This window comes from Scomber japonicus, chromosome 21 (genome assembly GCF_027409825.1).
Source record: "Scomber japonicus isolate fScoJap1 chromosome 21, fScoJap1.pri, whole genome shotgun sequence".
Classification (NCBI taxonomy): domain Eukaryota; kingdom Metazoa; phylum Chordata; class Actinopteri; order Scombriformes; family Scombridae; genus Scomber; species Scomber japonicus.
The window spans coordinates 17,014,866-17,034,243 of NC_070598.1; the positions used below are offsets into that span (position 1 = coordinate 17,014,866).

A 19,378-nucleotide genomic window follows, 5' to 3' on the forward strand; every position below is an offset into this window, starting at 1 on the left:
CATTTTCTTTTTATGATGGAGCTGAAATAGATTAGCAGCCACACATAAAACTGTTTATGTGATCAAGCTATTTAAGGAAATTTCTGTAAATAGTCAGTGGTATGTCTGGCAGCCATGTTTAAACTCACCAGTTTTCAATTCAACAAACATGTACAGTAATTGGAGTTTATGAGAAAAATGTTTGTGCAGAAGAACAGTGTTGAATAGACTTTATTTTTTTGCCTGGCAGATGTTCAAACTGTATCTTTGTGAAGTATTGGGAGCCTCACTGTCCTTTACATCCACACAATGCAGTGCTATTTAATGTCTTTAGTGCTGAACTAGTCTTAACAAAAAAAAAGCCTTTTGACTTGGCAGACACAAATGTTTTCCATGATTTTGTCATTCAATATGATACTACAATAAAGAAAATTCTTTTTTTTGTTCTACCTTGATAACAGTTCATTGCTAGACAGCACATGGAGAATTAGAGATGTCTACCCTCTAATTACTGAGTTGTAACGTTAAATACGGCAGTTTTGGTCTGAGACTGTTTCTCTGCAGTCCAGTGAGATGTCTGCTGCTGTTGACCTGTAAGCTGCGGTTGGCCTCGTGATTAATACTGAAGCTTCAAATGTAATCTTTATTTCACATCATCTTTTTTTGCCGAGGCAACAGGACACAGAACAGTGGCTCTGTGGTTAGTGTTGTTGCTTCACAGTAAGAAGAGCCTTTCTGTGTGGAGTGTGCATGTTCCCCTCATGTTTATGCGGTTTTCCTTCGGGTGCTCCGGTTTCCTCTCACAGTTCGAAGACATACAGGTCAGGTTGATTTGAGACTTACATTTCCAGGTGTGGATATGATTATGTTTCTGTATGAGGACTGGTGCTCCTTTGCTTTTGCTTTTTTTTTTTCCTCCAATGCATGCTGGGATAGGTTATATCTCTAATATGATCTCAAATAGGTGTGAGGAGTATATCCGATACAGTAAATGAACTTTTCTGATTATCTGTATTAGGTGCGCTGCTTATCTGGTAGTCTGTGCTGACTAAGGTCATATCACAAATGCAACCACATCTAGAGGTGGCTAATGAATTCTGTTAATAGTAATAAGAATCCACTTCCTTGTTTTAAAAACATACTATTCTTGTTACCCTCCTTGTTTCAAGTCATTCAACATCCTGGTCATTGCCAGGAATCAAATACAGGCTCATTTGGTATTGATCTACTACAAAGGCGACTGGCTAGCTTCTTTGTTATTAATACATCCCCTCTTTTTTTTTTCCTTTCCTTTTTTTTTTGCACGCACAGCTCATCTTTATTTAACAGTCCTCAAAAGTTTCTGGGGTGCTCTGCTTTAAACATCACACAGGCTTTTTAATTACAAATGAGTTGTGACAGGTCTGCTGGGTAGCACCCTGGCCCATTTTAAACGTGATGCCGGCTGACAGCTTGGCAGTGTTCTCCCAGCACTGAAACATGTGGAAGAAATTGGTCTTTTACATTTCACAGCTTGTCGCTTCCTCCGCTGGCTGACCTGTGACCCCCCACAGAGATCCTAACGCCCACAAGGGAAGTGTCCCCAACGAACTGACTGCCTTTCCAGAGAGAGAGAGGGAGAGAGAGAGAGAGAGAGAGAGAGAGAGAGGGAGAGAGAGGGAGGCACTCACTATGGGAGATTTATGTTCTGCCACACAAGGCAAGAGGTACCAGGTCTCTTCAACACACATGGCTGCATACTCAGGCTCACACACAGAAATAGTGCACACACATACTCGCAGCCAGGTGAGGAGGTTGCTTGGGAAGTGAACCCGATCCGTAAGTGAAACAACGGATCAAAAGGTGTCCTGCACAACACCTCATCCACGCCGCTCCCTAAGCCGACCTGACGTTTGCGCCTCATTTGCATACAGATCTGTTCATGTTGCATTACCTCTGGAGCGAATTATGGCATTCAGATGGGGAGATTACGTCAAGGTTGAAGGGAGTGATTGGATGGACAACTTTAACCTAGCCAAAAATGGAAATCCAATTCAGCGAGGAAAAGAGGAACAAATTATCCCCCGTTCTGCAGTCCTCTGTCAAGTCTGGGGGTTTCAGACATTTCCTTTCCATTTCATGCCTCCCTGTTTCTGATGTGTGGTTGTGTGGAGATCGCTTTCTCTGTGCGTGTGACGCCAGCATTTTCCTCATTACCCATTTGTCTCAGAATCAGGACAAGTATATGGAGACCTCTTGTCATTGCGATAACGTACACACAGCAGAGCTTGACAGTGAGACTGGAAGTTTGTATTCCTGAGGCCTTAAGTTAATTAATCCCCGTAGAAAAATCACAGTGCGCAGTGAGGTGTCTACTACAGAACAAAAACCTGACATCCTCTCTGACAAACTCTGACAAGTTTTGATCAAGAAATGTGAAGATTACTGTAAATGCAGTTGTGTTTGCATTGATGTTTTTTGCGTTTCAGATTAATTTGGATGATAATAACTCTACATTACCTCAGTTGACTTGTCCAAGCATAATGAACTGTATTTGGCTTTTTAACATGGAGATTAGCTAGAGGCACACTGGGTTAAGTGACCTTTCACATTAACTGAATGATCCAGTTACATTGGGTTTGTTTGAACCCAAATGACTAATTAGATTAACATCTTGTTTCATGATCGCCTTTAGTGGATCACTATGAGCACACAGATGCTTCTGCCATAACTGTATCACTGCTTCATTTCTCTGCCTTTTTATATTTTTATTTATTTTTCTTACAAATGCATCGTAACATCCATCCCCTTGAGCATGGATGGTGATTTCGAGGATTCCTCATCTAATGTCTTCTTTGGAGCACTGCCCTGCACTTTCAGGATGTGCTCCCCTCCAGGCCGGTTCCAGTCATCAGAGTTTCAAACCGCAATGTAACACACCCTCTCAATCAGTCCCACTCCACATTTCTTCCCCCGATAAATTCAACAATGTCCAGATTTCCAAATACATTGATTCAATCTTTTTAATGTCATAGTCTGTTGCAGGGATACATATGTAAACGCATTTATAGGGTGTGGTACTTAAGAAGCCTAACGGACTACACATGGAGGACAAACAAAGAGTGTACGGGACAAATACACCCAAAGCAAACAGTTTCATGCTTCTGAATGCACAGAAAATTCACAATTCCTGTGTGATAAGACAAGTGCACCATATATGTGAATTGGTGAAAAAGATAAAGACTAATTTGACTTTCAAGAGCGACAGAGTTCACCGTTGGGAGTTAAAAAGTCTTAAAATGGTATACAAATATGTACATTTCAATATGAATCTGTTTTTGTCATTAAAAGCCAATAAATTAGACAAAGAAAGAACATACACTTTTATGTGTGAAGAAAAAACAAAATCCTTACAGTATCATAGCAACCTTAACACGAGATCTTGACATGGACTCAGGGGTAATCCGTGAGTCACTGACCTTCGATCCCTCTGTAACTTTGGACCAGTCATCAGGCAATTAGGGGCCTAGGTGAGCAAGAACCGCCATCTCAGCCTGGTTGCATCTCACCGGTAACACACTGATGGGGTCTCGACAGTGTTAAGGCCCTCAGGCTTTTCTCTTTCCTTGGTCTGTTTTTGTGTGTAAGCAAGAAAAGAGGTGTGTTGAGTTATGCGGTTGTGAGGTATACTCATTTGTATTTCTACCCTGGAAAATGTTTGTGCATGTATGCAAGTGTCTGCATATTAATGTTTTTGTTTGTATGCCTTTCTATGTGTGTGGGTGCGTCAACGCAGTGTATGCACATGATGAGCATGCTTATGTGTGTGTGAGTGCGTGTATGTGTGTATGTGTGTGTGTGTGCTGGTCTTAACACAGCTCAGAGCGCAAGGGATAACAAGGAGTTTGTTGTTGGCCTTGAGTGCCCGGAGAGGCTGGAGTTGTGGCAGCTCCAGCGCTCTGAGTTCACGGACGTAGCCCTTAGCTGTCGAAGCTGTCGAAGCTGTCGATGCTGCCTCCGCGCTCATTCTGGTTCCACAGCGTCTGCGCATTAGCAAGTGGGGCCTTGTGTAATGAGTGTGTGTGTGCAGTCTCAAAAAGCGTCCTAATCTGTGGTGGTCCAAGCCTCTGAGTCCACAGTTGCTGTTGTTGTTTCTAATAGAAGTTTGAGGTGTGTATGTGTATGTGTATGTGTATGTGTATGTGTGTGTGTGTGTGTGTGTGTGTGTTTGTGTGAGAGAGTGTGTGTGTTTGTGTGTGTGTGAGTGTATGTGAGTTTGTACATTAAAAGCAGCTGGCCATGGCCTGCTTTGCTCTGTCTCAGTCTGTCTGTACAGCAACACACACATACAAATAAAGTATTTACACTTACAAATACTTTGCTGAAATTCAATTTGCATAAGTGCGGTTTTAGTAAATAAACTATTTAAACAATTCAGTAGTACTAGAATTAGAAATGCTTGATTTTGGATTTTTTTAAAGTTAGAAGTACATTATGGTCTGTTTCCTCTTTTTTGGATTAATACAATAAAATGTAAAATGTACCAAGTTCTAATATTTTCCATTTTGTATATTTGACACAAAGGTCTGACTTGTTGCCTTGATGAATCTCCCTGTCACTTTCTGACTGCTTTTACATCTTTGTCGTAATAAGAGAATTACTTAATGGCAGTGCTTCACGTGTCATTTTTCTTTATTTTTTATTTTTTATTTTTTTAGCAAAACTATCAATAATGACAAAAAATATCTTGTCACTTCGTCAATGTATTCAGATATTTTTACCTCAGTGTTTACAAGATACTTGACGGATATTTGAATCTGAATATCTTATTGCTGACACAAAATTGCCTTTACAGTTATGTAATGACAGCAAAGTGTAGAAATAAGATATTTCATTCTGAAGAGAACAAATATAACCTTATTACCTCGTAACTGTAGGCACTCCAAATGTTTACCAGCAGTGCAGTGGTAATTAAAAACTACATCTGTGTTGGGATGAAATCTGATTTCAGACTCCCTTAAAAATAGCAGTGAGCAGAGACTTCTTGCCATTTATGAACACATTAGCTGTCAAGTATTTCTTTTTTTTAATGATTAATAGTTTATATCTGTCAAGTATTTCTGATGTGTCGCCTATATTTAAGTTATTATTACTGATATATTTAATCCGGCAGCAAGAGAAAAATGATATCATTGCAAAGGTTTCCATATGTATTATATAGATGTGACGGGTTCCACGGGGGGGAGAAAAGTTTCACATAGTGAGATTTTTACATGTATCAAGCTAAGGTTTACTTAATTACAACCTCCAGGCAATGCAGGAACCCTTTTTTAAATTCTGTGAATGTTAATATGCTAAATAATGCAGATCTCCGACTCTTCAAGCATGAGACACACATCTGGCGGCTTACAATTTAAATTACAGCAAAAAAAAAAAAAAAAAAAAAAGAGTGAGACAGATAGCAAGAGAAAAGAAAAAAGAGGGTGAGGATGAAAAACACTTCAAAAGTAATTTTCCAAAGAAGAGAAGAATGGCAAAATGTATTACAACCAAATTTAATTTCTTTTCCGATTTTTCATCATTTCTAATTGCATACATTAGAGTGTTGAGGCTGGCACGGTTCAGCTCTGAGATTGTGGGAGACAGAGATGACTGTGCAGTGGGAGCTCCAGAAGTTAACACTCCTACTTCTCTCTGTGTATCAGCCTTTGTTGCCTTTTCAAGTCTCCAGATAGTACACCAAAACATCTTCACTACAATACCTGCCTCAGAGTAGAAAAACAAGACAAAAGCAGCACTTGCAATGTGCTCAGAAATGCAAAGAGTATTTCATTTGATGTATTGCTACACTGCAAACAATACTTGTTTAAAACACAGTTATCTGTTTGAATTGTGATCTCTGTTAATTTTAGAAATTCATTTAAAAACCTGGATTTTTTTCCCAAACACCTTCATCACAATTTTAAATGTATTATTCATAGCTTCATGGTTTGAATTTTTTATTCTAGTGCCATATGGTGGTCATATGATTATTGTCATAGTTCTGAATGTACATTTTTTTTTTATCTTTAATTTTCTTTATTGCATTTGAATGAGTACCTTCAACAACTGTAAACTAGTAATCATTTGAACTGTGTAATATAAATATTACTTTACCACCCCTGATCCTCTCTATGTTTGCCAGATGTGATTTGCAAATGAAAACAAATACGAACGTTTCTTTGTTTCTTTCACACTGATTGCACATTATTTCTCTTTTTGGGATCCAGGGAAGAACTCCTCCTCAGGAGCCATTTCTGGAAACATGGGAGAGAAGAGTGATCCATGCAGAGAGAAAGCAGAGGGTGGGATTCACTACAAGGTAACAACAGTGATTTAAGGGGAAGTGTTCCTACCCTTGAAATGAGCACCCTCTCTACTTTCCCCTTCCCGCCCCTCCCTGCACCCCTACACACACCTCCCCGGCTTATTATCTGAGATTTGTCAAAATACATTTCACACTAACAGGTATTTTTCAGCCTTCAAAGACAGTTTTGATCTGCTTGACAAGCCAAAGCAGCTCAAATTCTGTGAAATCAGCAATGCCAGCCAGGCCTCCCTTTTTTTTTCTCCAAGCCGCTCTGAATACGCCTCTTCCTGTGCTACAGAGGACTTAAGCTAAATTAATCAAAGCCTGCATGTTACCTGCCATACTTTGAAGTGGTAATTGCAAAATTACTCTGTGTGCTGATCTGGCATTGCTGCCTCCTGGTCCGCCCCTGCCATTGTGCCTCCGTTGCGGCCTTTTGTTGTTGTGATGTTATTGTTGAGGTAGTTAGAAGCCTATGAACAACATCAAGCCTCTGTCTCTCACACACACATAGACACATCCTCCCCTCCTGCGTTTTTCTGCCGTCCCTCCAAGTCTTTATTCTTAGTAACCCCTTCTACTGATGTACAAGAGGCTCCTCAGACCGTCATTAATCACTGATAACCTGTTAAATAAATGAGTTTGTTGATATGAGCTTTTATTTCTCTGCAGCCTCTGTAGACCATGTATTTTTTCTTCTCCTCCTGGCCCCATCTTTAAAAGCTTGCTAACTCTGTCAAATGTCGTGGTGTGGAACCCAGTTGTCTAATGATTAAGTGAAGTGATCTCCAACCTGCCCCAGCCTGGGAGTGCTAGGGATCAGATTTCAACCCTTCAACCTGCAGTGCAGGCCTAATTAAAATGAATTTTCTCCAGGCGACCACTTTGCCCATAGGGCAGGAATCCAGCTATATACGGAATCCGCTCTTAAGGTATTGCATTAAATTTATTGTGGGGAGACACCGGAGAACATTGCGGTTTATATATCTCGTGCATTTTTTCTCACCGCTTTTTTTCCTGCTCCTTTCCACCTTTTTATTGTGATCATCACTCTGGAATCCAAGCTTGCTTTGGCAAAGATTGCCCTATGAAAACGAATGGAGCTTTTATTGGGCCCTGCCCATTTACTACTTCCTGGGCCTAGTTTATCTCAGAGGGAGAGATGGAGAGAGAGAGTGAGAGAGAGAGATGGAGGACAGGAATAGGTTGGAGAAAAAAAATGCAGAGAGGTAGAGTGAGACAGTGGAGGAAGAAAGAGAGAGGTTGCTTATTCCAATTGTGGATCTCATTAACATACATCAGTGAGTATTTCACAACTTCAAGCTGAAAGGCACTAAGCCCACCCAAGGGCAACACAGGCAGGGCTGACAGGGCCAGGGAAAGCAAGCCGTTAACATGTTGGCGGCTTAACAAATAATATCTGCTCCCAAGTACCTTGGTGAAATATTTAAAACCCGACTTCCTAACTCCATTTGACTGTGTTTATGATGATGACAGTAAACGACTTGTGTGGAAAAAAACAGTGCCAGCTGCTCAAATATCACATATTTAACACCACCGTCACTGTACGCATGTTTCCCAAATGAACTCAACTTGAATGATGGCGTGCCGTATGCGATTTCGCCGTCATTCTTGTCTCATGTCAATTGAGGCGCGGTTGAGATATAGTAGAGGCTCCAAGGTGCCATGCACACTGTCACTGTCACCGTGTGCATCCCCCAAGATAAATTCAGAGGCCTGTTTCCTGCTTTGATTACAAATGACATCCGCATGTGTTCCCCCCGATTTCTGCTCCTCACAGAAGAAGCCAATCAAGAAGACAAATAGCTGCGGCCCCAGCATGAGCGGCAACAGCGCACCGCCTCGGCAGGCAGGCAAACAGAAGATGCAGCCTTCAATGGAGAACCTCTCCACGGAGGAGATGGAGGAGTATACATTCTCCCTACAGTAAGTCTCACCACTCATTATCCTGCCTCAGCCTAGCAAAATTCAAACGTGAAAAAAATAAAAATAAAAAATTAAATGTGGGTGACAACTGGTTTTTTGTGCCTCACAGACAGTAATGTGCATGTGTGCATCAACCAGACAGACACTGACAACAAAATGTGCCTACAGCACCTCCTTTACAGATATGGATACCGTAGTCTTTCAAGGAAAATCCTAACTAAAATGTTTGTGAGCTTCTCGCTGCTTTTTTTTAATCGTGTATATAGTTTAGTTTTCATTCGTCAACATAAAGTAGCAACCAAAGTAATTTCCAGAGCCTCATGGCCTAATCTGTCCTAAACAAAAATAAAGTGACACTTGGCAAGAACTTTGTAAGAAAGCAGGGGAATTATATAAAGACTTACATTTTATATTCCATGCTTTAAAAAACAGCCAGTTTCTCCCTTTGTTCCTGGAACAAATCTTAACTTTATTGTATTAGAATTAATATGGATTGCAATCTTGAAGATCATGCAAAAAATATAGATTATACATTTAAAATTGACTTTGGTTTTACAATTTTAATACAGGAAAATATACTCATTTCTTTTGCAGCAATATTGCATATGATGCTAATCCAAACATTGTTCAACCTATATGCATTACAGTATGCCACCACGTGGTTTCCACTTTACAACAAAATGACACACAAGAGGTTTGTTTTGTTTTCTTCTTCACCATGGCTTACAGCATTTGATTTTAATGAGAAAAGTGGATGTATGAAATATAAACAAAGCAGAAAGCATAGAATTTCAAACACCTTGGCCATGTGTTGAAAAGCAACAAGGTGCAGAACTGTATGCCCATGGAGCATCAAAATAGGCTAAAAGCAAAATTGCTTATTTCAACAAAAAAGTCACAGGTATTTGTTTTTATTTGAACGTCAACTAAATTAAGGGGAGGGGATAACCACGCACTACACTAGGGGGGGAGCGAGAGAGACAGAGAGAAGGAGTCTTATGTGTGTGTATGTGTGTGTGTGAGAGAGGGAGAGAGGAAGAGAGAGAGAGAGAGAGGGATCGAGACAGAAAGAGAGCTCTCCCTGGAGATTTAAAAGTACCCATGTTTCCTCATTTCTGGGAGTTGGTAATTTATAGCTGCTGGTCACATATTAAACAAGATCAGAGACTACTCCCTGACATCTTCTGAACATACTGGGGGAATTCAAATGATTACCAGCGTATCCTGCCAACAAATGACGACACAGGGACTATCTTGAGGGAGAGTGAATACAAAACGAACACAGAAACCAGGCAGGCTGCACACAAAGGGACACAATTAAATGGTTTTCACAATTATTCATAGTGCTGCTTTTTACCTCTGAGCGGTCGCAGGGTTCCGTGAGATGAGTCGTTTCCGTCAGTTATAGGTACGGATTGTATTGAGTTGCAGCCCCGGCTGTTCCCTGACGCCCTGTGAAGGTGCTGCTGCTATTGATTTCATCTTTACAAGCACACACATTACAGTATCTCTGAGCTAAAGGCTGCTTTTGGGCCTTCACCTAATCAGAGTATTAGAAAGATACGGTGCCAGTGTTGGCTTTCACAGTGAAGTTAAAGACACTGCCGTTTCTAAGTCATACCCTCACCCATATCTCCCACTGTGCTGTTTGACTTATCCTGGGCTTCTCTACATTACCTGAGGACTGAAAGAGATGCAGACGGAAGGGATTGTTTACAGAATTTTTTATATTATTTGCCATAATGATGTCATCTCCATCTCTTCTGGCATTTTGAGAGCTCTGTGTGTATGTGTGTGTGCATGTGTGTATTTACATGCATGTTTGTGCATGTGTGGGAGTGTGTTTGGGCTTATGTGTACATCAGTTCTTGATTGTGTGTGTGTGTGTGTGTGTGTGTGTGTGTGTGTGTGTGTGTGTGTGTGTGTGTGTGTGTACAGTATGTGTCTGTGAAAACATGTATTTTATGTGGGATGAGAATTCATACTGCAGTGATTGAGGGATATTACTGCCATCTATTGAGCCACAAGAGACTGAGCTCATTGAGATTTTTATAGGGCGTCCCGACACAAATGTGCAAATCAGATGCTCATGCATTATTTAGGAAACAGTTAGAAACAGTAAGATTCAGTTAGAGTATTAAGAGAATCACACAAGAGCTTTAACACAATGCATTTATTTCCAGTACGTCACAGTCAGGAACACTTTATTCTCCAAGTAGAATAAATATACTGGAAGGACTGTATTGGAATGAAGCAGGGAGCCTCACAGTGTGTACTCATAGTATAATAAGAATAACCCTGCAAACTCACTCTACAGTACATATTTTTAATAATTACTGTGTCGCAGGCTACAGGTGTGGCTTCAAACTGTTTATCAATTGTGTGGCACCTACTAGTATACAGTTAATATGAATACATCTAATGAAGAGTTTAATCACACAAAGGTTGGTGCAGTATATGAAAATGAACGCACTAAGATCAACTTTGTTTTTTGTTGCTCCAACTATTCACCTCATCTATTCAGGAGAATACCAGGAGAATTTACTGAAAACTGTCTAAAGGCACTGTTCAGGTACATTATACAGGATGCTACTGTATAGATAAATAATATTTAATATTAACAGTTTTTCTTTCAATGAGGCCAGGGTCGACTGCTTTCTGGAGAAGCTTGTTGATTATTTTCTTTATTAGATAGATTTTTTCACTTTAAGTTTCTGATTGATAACCTCAAAACACACGCACACACACACATGCACACACACATACACACATACACATACACATAAAAAAAACAATCAACAACACATTTACCTTTTACTGTAAGTATTGACAATTGCAAGTCAAACTCTGGGCAAATGAAAAAGACTATGAAAGCAGGCCAGCAATGATTCTTCTTCTCTTTTTTGTGAGTAGTTCCTATGCTGCTGCTATCTGTTTGAACATGCATGAAAGACTCTCCCCGACCTTCCAGCTTATTTGATGTCTACAAGTGTAATCTTAACCACCTTTTTTCTCACAGAATAGCACTGAGCAAAATCAAAGCACCTGATTCAATACGGCTGTTGTAATTCGATAGGACCAATTTAATGCTTTTGCGCTTTAGAAGGTACTTCAAGCAGTACTTTATAGTAAGTGTGCTCAGCACAGTGATAAGTTAATGTTACAAACTTAAGTTTGAGCTGTACAAACCTCACCATTTTTTTCAAATTTATAAAATGCATTTGAAAGTGAGGTCACATTTTAAAATTGTTACACATTTTCAATATTGAAATAAAAACAAAGTGTACAAAGAACTATAACCTTTTTTAAAATCTTAGTTGTATCATAGCATTTATCAATAATTCCTACCTGGTGTACCTAACACTGATTTTGAGTTTCATGCATTCATGATTATTGCCAATTAGCTTTAGCATTGTGTCTCATCAATGTCACCCAACTTTTTTTTCTAGTCTGGTTTTGAGGAGAGAAACCTGTTTTAATCAAAGTCATTCTCACATAGCAATTAGATCTAATTAGTCCAATTATCAAGATTCTAATTACACTGAAATATACCCCCTAAATCTCATATCAATTATAGTATGTGTGACTTGTCCTGATCAGGAGACATGAAGAGAGAGAGAGAGACACAGTAAAGACAAAGCTTGGTGGGAGGTAAAAAAGAAGAGCATCCTCATCCTCCGGAGGCCAAATGACTGCTGACTCCATCTGTCCCCAAAGGTTTTTTTTTTTTTCCTTTTCCAAACGAATGTATGCCCATCTGGGGATAAATGTCACTTAACCTTTATTCATTTGTGTTACATTCAGAACAATTTTGTTACTGATTATGATGTTATGATTAGTTACATCCTGCTTGTTTTGTTTAAATCCCTTATCTAAAATGAGTGATGAGTCAACATAAAAAAGTTTTTAACACTCAGGTTCAGTTAGTTATCAAACACTATTGTTAAGTCTGGAATAAAGTGGCAGAATAATTATCACCTGTACTGAAATCAGACCTGACCTTTAAAAGCACATTTACACACATGGCAACGTGCGGCAAGTAGTGTACACAAATACACACGCAAACAAGCACAGACCTGCACAGTATGTTAGCATAGTGGTGCAGTATAGCACTGTAGGTGCACCAGCAAAAAACTCACACACACACACACACACACACACACACACACACACACACACAGCCTGTTCTTGTTGTGGAGTCAAAGGGAACACACTGACCTAATTTCCCCCAGTTAGCTCGCCTCGTTGGGGACCAACGTTCCTCTTTACCAATTTCCCCCAACCGAGCCTATCAGAGCACTCGCTCACTGTGTCTCTATCTTTCTGTGCCCTCCATCTGTTTGAGTCTGTATACATGCTCACGTATAACATTAGCAGTAAAGTGTACAGTTACATTGTTCAACGCTCCTCCGGTCTTAGTAGTAATCACATAGGATCATGTGCATAAAACATAGATAACATGCTCCCTGCAGTGCATTAACTATCATGGAGAGAAATAGAGATTGGCCTGCAGTTACAGACAGAGAAAAGAGAGAAAACCACCTGAAACAACAGCTAGTTCCAGGCTGTCAATCCCGTGCATACTGCAGTTCCAAATCACAATGCAGTGCAAGGGTCAATCAATTCTGATGTAATGCTGGTAGGAGAGGTGGGTGGAGATGGCAGTGCTGGTCACCCCTGGGTCTCAAGTGCATTGCAGGGCTCTTTCCTGTGCTGAGGGGGCAGAAATATGTCTGTGTGTGTGCGTGCACAAGTGCCTGAGTGCATGTATGAAAGAGAGGCCCCTGGCTACCACGGCCCGGGTGCACATGTTAGGGTTTTCTGCAGCCAGACGCGCCCTGGGTCACTTCGGATTTCACAGACACACACATACACAATCATTGTGCTCCTTCCTTTATGGAAATCAGAGCTGTCAGCTCCCTGACAGGCTAACGTTGCAATATGATTGGTTAATCTGCTGTGATGTGGGTGTCAGTCAGAGCTGACTGCAGTCCCATTGGTGGTCTGAGTCAAATGGATGTGTTTCCCACAGACACGTAAGAGGGAGATGGGGGAGGAGTCTCATGTAGAGGAAAAGTGACAGGAACTATATGTGAAAGCATATGAGTGATCTAAGTGATTTGTGCATGAAAGATTATGTATGTGTGTATGTTTGTGTGCTTGTGTGTGTGTGAGCAGGAGAGAAAGAGGGAGAGAGAGAGAGAGAGAGAGAGAGAGAGAGGGAGAGAGAGAGTTAGGCCAGAGGTGATGCTTCCCTCATGCTCCTCTTTTTTAATCTGCAATCACTTGTTCCCCAGTCTGATATAAACATCTTAAAAAAAGATGGCAAAAGTCAACAAACAACCCCCCAAGAATTTAAAATTGGATTGTGATGGCTTTTAGCATGCAGATGCATACTGGCTAATGCACTGTAGCACAAACATACACTAATGCACTGTGCCCTGTGTAAATAAATCTGAACTTTTAGGAAAACATCACTGACAGGCAGCTCTAATAATATAACTGACATGTTGATGTTATCAGAATTTGATGCACGGTACAATTGTTGTGTATAAGCATTATGTCATCAGCACTTATTGTAGTCATTATCAGTTAAGAAACAATCATACTTGATTAGTAACAGTTGACAGTTTGCCTTTGTCTTACACATGTTTGTTTAGAGGAACACATATATGCGATATGAGTGATATTTATAAAAACACATATACACTCAGCCTTTTATGGTGTAGTACAGATGCCAGGTCTGATCTGTAATGCTGGATGGCATACCAGGTAAAAAAAACCTAAAACTTTTTTCCTTGCTTTCTTTTTCCATTGTCCCTCCCTCACTTAATTGCTCTCTGCATACACTCATACAATACATTAGTCTCTCTGGCTCATAACTATTCCTCCCTCTAACTCCCTCTTGTTAATTCTGTCTTTATCTCACTTTCTGTGCCTCTAATTTTCTCCATCTTTCTCTCTCCATCCCTTCCTCATTCTCTGCGTGTCTCTATCTCTCTGGTGACAATGTCCTGCAGTTATGAGACAAGGTCAGAGAAGTGAAATCCATTTAAATACTGATGCAACTCTCTGGAGGCCTATCCTCAGCCTCTGCAGCACTCCTCCCTGTACGCCTCTCCCAAATTGATGAATGGATATATCGCCTTAGAACATGTATTATTTGTCCTGTATTAATCATTCAATGTATTACACATTTACTGGCCCAGTGTTTTGTGTTTTTTACTCAATGCCCCAAAAAAGTTTATTGAGAGGAAAAACAACCTGTTCTTCATTGTTATGAACTGTGGTAGTAGTAGTAGTGGTGGTAGCTATGTGTGTAACAAGTGCCTGGGAAGTCCCTGTGTGTTTGTTGATCCCAGGTGCATCTGCATTTGAGATGTTTCCACCCTAGTTTATGGTGCACCAAGGGACGTGCCATTTCCATGTTTTAATCCCCTCTCGTGCTAAGTCAGGCGCTCCATAAAAACGCCACATGTTGCACAGCAGTGAAACGGCTACCTCATGTATACATGTAAACTATTCCAAGGTGTGTGAGAAGGCAAAAACACATTTTTGTTTGGGCAGTGCAGCAGTCAAAAAGCCAGACTATGTCTTGTCAAATATGTTGTCTGGGTTTGTCCTCTGGTTGGTATATTGTTGTGTGTGTCCATTTCCTATTTCCAATACTGGTTTCTCCAACTGTAATCAATTTATTATTATTGTAACCATGACAATGCAGACATTTTTATGTTAACCCAGACCAAGTTGGCCCATGGCAGTGTCAAATTGGATATTAAATGGTACACTATGATGATAAAGTTGTTGTTTAGCATTCTAGATATGAGTTTTGACATAATCTCTGAGCACATTACCATGATTTAGGAGAAAAGTTTGTTGCTATGATGTGAAATTGTTCATGTTTATTGTGTAAATCGCTGCTCACCTGCAAAGTTATTTACAACAAACTGGGTAGTCATTTACTTTCTTATCTGAGTTAATTACATCAACGTGAACATGAATATTTGCTGATTCTGTTTTCACTGCACTGAAGAGTCATCTTCAAAAATTCATAACCCAAAGTTGGAGGCACTGTTGCATACAATAAAATGTCCCACATTTTACTCTTAATCATTACCATGATGCTGATTCAGTGTTCCCTCTTAGTCTGCTGCTTGGTTTCACATCACATTTAATCATTAATACAACATTTTTATCAGCTTGTGATTCTGTGCCAGAATTGCATCTCACCCACTGCTAGCTAATCAACAGCACAGAGCACTTGTGGCCTTTTCCACGGCCTTCATACGCTTCCCTACATGTGAGAACCTCCCTCATGTTATAAAAATGAGCAGCCAACTATAAGTCAAACAAGGATTCCTAATTAAGTGGAACATATTTTTTTTCACTGCTTCTGATTATGCTCTCCTCCACTCCCTGTCAGCTGCAAATAATTCTGATAATTTGGTGGTGCATCGTTATACTATTTTAATTACACAATGATGGACTCCACTTCTGCAGCTGAGTCACTATTCCATAATTCTCTTTTACAGTAACTACACCCCAAATACCTGCCACTGCGCTCCCATTTTGTCAATGAAACTCATTTATGTATATGCTCGCCTTGCCAGGGTCTCTGTAAAAAACAGAGCTTATAAAGCCCCCAAATGGTAAGGTAATTGTTCTTGGAACAAATAAAATAAGGCAAATAAATAAATAAAGGGAAAGGAAGGAGAGAGAAAAAGGGAACACAAAGTTGAATCTGAAGCAAATTTTTGTTTGTTTTTTTCCTCCAATATAAATAAAACTTCTTACAATATATATAAAAATGACTCAATTATCTAAAAGCCTTACAGGCATGTAGTCCTGCTCTGTTCAACTTGTTTTTATGCATGCACACACATTCAAGGTGCTTTGGAAAATGATAGCAGCTCAGTAACCAGTGATTATCATTTAATACATCTTATGGGAGCAGGTTTCTTTGTGATTTCCACTTTGTGAGGTTTCATAGCTTCCTGTATTATATTTGCCCCACCTGTGCAAAACCCTCTTATATGCCAGTCATTACGTAAGTCTATGTGCGTCTGCGTAAATGCAATGAATGGGTCCACGAAGCTTAATGTTTATACTGTGGGAATGACTATAACATCTGTGCATTATTTAAACTTGGATTGGTTTACAAACCGTATGTACATTTGTTTGTCTATGCAACACAGAGTTACTATAAATATGCACATACACAAAACTGTACTCTGCATCTTATCTTATTTATTTATTTATACATTTACTGACTCTAGAATATGGAAACAGTAAAAGGTTGTCTTTGATCATATAGAGGCCATTCATTGTGTGTGTGTGTGTGTGTGTGTGTGTGTGTGTGTGTGTGTGTGTGTGTGTGTGTGTTTGTGTGTGTGGTTTGTTTTATGTTTGTCTGTTGAATTCTTACATTGCATCTCATTGATTTAATCTTGAAGTGCTTCACTGGCTAATCATTTACTGGTTGTGGATTAACCCTAAACCTTAAACTGAGTTGTTACTTTACCATGTAGTTGTAAACTCATTCTCATTTCAAGTTTTGCTTTGCTTTTCTGTTTCAAACTAAATTAAAAACCTTAATAATGCATCAGAAAGGAACAGGTTGTGAAACCCACAGAGGACAGATGACAGATACTGTCACAATCCAAAACAAATGCATTATCAGCATTCTTCAAAGATGAAATGTAAACAAAGATGCGGTATCTTCAGTCCTATCTCTTGACACCTAAGATAATCACACTTCCATAATCACCACGACTCTTGTGCATCCAAGCCAGTAAGAAAACAATCACGTTATCTGTCAATCTTTTAAGTCTATTTTCACACTGTATCTTTGCGTTCTCTATTTCCCCGACAGCAAACCATTCTTCGACTATGTGGGGAAAAATGTGTGGTTTTAGTGCATTTATAAACAATGCCGTTGGCCCAAATAAGACAGTGACAGAAAATAACTTAATCCTCAAAATAAAGGGATAAGTCCAATACTTTAAGTGGCCTTAAAAACTGGAGGGTTTAAGCCACCAGGACTATGCTGAGGGTTTCAGAGGGTTACCTTCAGTCGCCTCGGCCCTGGAGCCTTCTCACCATAAATCTGCTATTTAAAATGTAACACTCCACTGTACTCCTCTTCTCTCCCCGCCTTTCCATTTCTCATTACCTATGCTGTCTTAAAGGTTTAATACTTGCCTGTGCTTGCCATTCACTTTGTGCTATAGCACAGCTCCCATTTGTTGTCATGCTGTACAACATTAAGGGACACAGCCCAGGAAAACCAGTCCAGGAGATGGTTCTTGCGCCACTGGTTGACAGATATACGCTAGTTAAATCTGATTTATGGATGCTGGCATACTCTGGCAAGCCTTAGTGAGGATGATGAGTCCTTTTGCAATGTGCTTTGATGAAATGGGAATGAACAACAAACATATCCAAACTAAGAAAATGAGGGAACAGTTTCTGGCCCACATTTCACAGAATCATATAAAGTACAATTCAAATACAGTATTATGTGCCAATGCATGCCTGTTGAGATGGTTAGTTTCATCTCTGGGCTGTTACGCCACATGCTATCAGTTGTTCAAGGGACAAGCTGTGATATTGAAATGAAACGTCTTTCGTTCCTGCAAGATAAAAAGCCCACACCTCCATCCCCCCACCTTTCCCTCTTTTTCTGTATTGTACTTCTGTAATTGGAGGTGCCATAATGAAATCAATTCAGTGGTGATAACAGATTTCACATCATGTTACCTGTTTCCTTTGGAAGAGACCGCCACGTGAAGACGTCTAAAAATATTCCTCTTTCATGCATCATCAATATCTTCATTATATGAAGGATGGGCGTCAGGTTGTGTTTACTGTTTTCGTTTAAATGCCACTTGACAGGGTAGCATCTTGCCCGTGTCTGTGACACACTGCTTTTTTTGTCTACTGTGTAATTTCACTTTTGCAGACATGCAGAAAGCAGTTATATACCACACAGTGAAGCAAGTCGTGATAAAGCTTGGAAGAAAATAAAAATGCTTTTGTCACATTCATAATAGAGAAGCAGAGTTACATGTTTTCTCGTACATTATCATCTTTCTGTTTGTGTTACACTTCAAAATCCCATGTAAACAAATAACTGACACTGACTGATGCTGGAATTGCACACTTTTCAATATACAGTCACAGCAAGAAATTGCTTTTTGTTGCTGTGACCTGAAAATGTATTTTTATTTCACCAATGTCGACTGCAAATCTTAAGTGTAGTGTCATTGATTAAAATGGAAGCCTTAGCACCCTTTATGAAGAGTTGTTCTTTGACCATAGAATGCAACTTTAATGAGACAACAGTAGTAGAGTACAAATAGCAGCAGTCATTTGCATTTATTGCACTGAGCTCACACAGAAATATACAGTAGATTAGCAGTGAAGCTCTTGTAATACAGTACATGCTGTAGTTTATAATCTCAACCACAGAGCTGACCGGTAACTGACTTTTATGACAGATGTTTATCCTCTCTGCTTGATTTTATTTCAGCCATGAATATGCTAAATATGAATATTTAGCAGGCCAAACTGTTGACTAAGCGTTTTCTGAATGAATCCCGAGTTGTCCCATGTGTGCTGTACGCTACACCACGGCTCTTGTGTGCATCCACTTGAGGAACTTATCTTCGAATAATTTTACACTTGAGAGTGTGCCCACCTCACAGGAACAGCAGAAAATAATCTCCTTTGTTTTAAATTCTTCTGAGTGACTGTTCGTATTTCGGCAGCAATAGGAATAGTGAAGAAAACGCAATGCTGCATTTTGATGTAAGTCTAGCCTAATTATTTGGAGAGGTTGGGTTGGGGGGGGGGGGTGCAATACAATTGATTCTGTTTTTTTTCTTGTTTTTCATCTTTAGGCAGTGTACCATTTTCCCTAGATACACACTACAAAGTGAATTCCTACTGTGCTCTGGGACACAGTGGTGAGACACAGGGATATCCACAGGCAAAGGCCTTAAGTCACACTCTGTTGCTAACCATAGTCCTCTACTGTACACACCTACTTTAGCCTTGGTCTAATTACTGTCAGCCAGACGATAGGGGTCATTGGTGTCTCCTTATGTTTGTATGTTTATGCTG

At 39.8% G+C, this 19,378-nt stretch overlaps 1 protein-coding gene across 1 annotated transcript in view; it reads left to right on the plus strand.

Moving 5' to 3' along the window:
• The window catches only part of ofcc1 (orofacial cleft 1 candidate 1), a 134,513-nt gene that overhangs the window by 41,099 nt on the left and 74,036 nt on the right, over positions 1-19,378 (plus strand). Inside the window, exons 16-17 of the mRNA XM_053342337.1 lie at positions 6,228-6,319; positions 8,109-8,254. Coding sequence (XP_053198312.1) covers positions 6,228-6,319; positions 8,109-8,254 — 238 coding nt within the window. The remainder of the gene's footprint in view (positions 1-6,227; positions 6,320-8,108; positions 8,255-19,378) is intronic.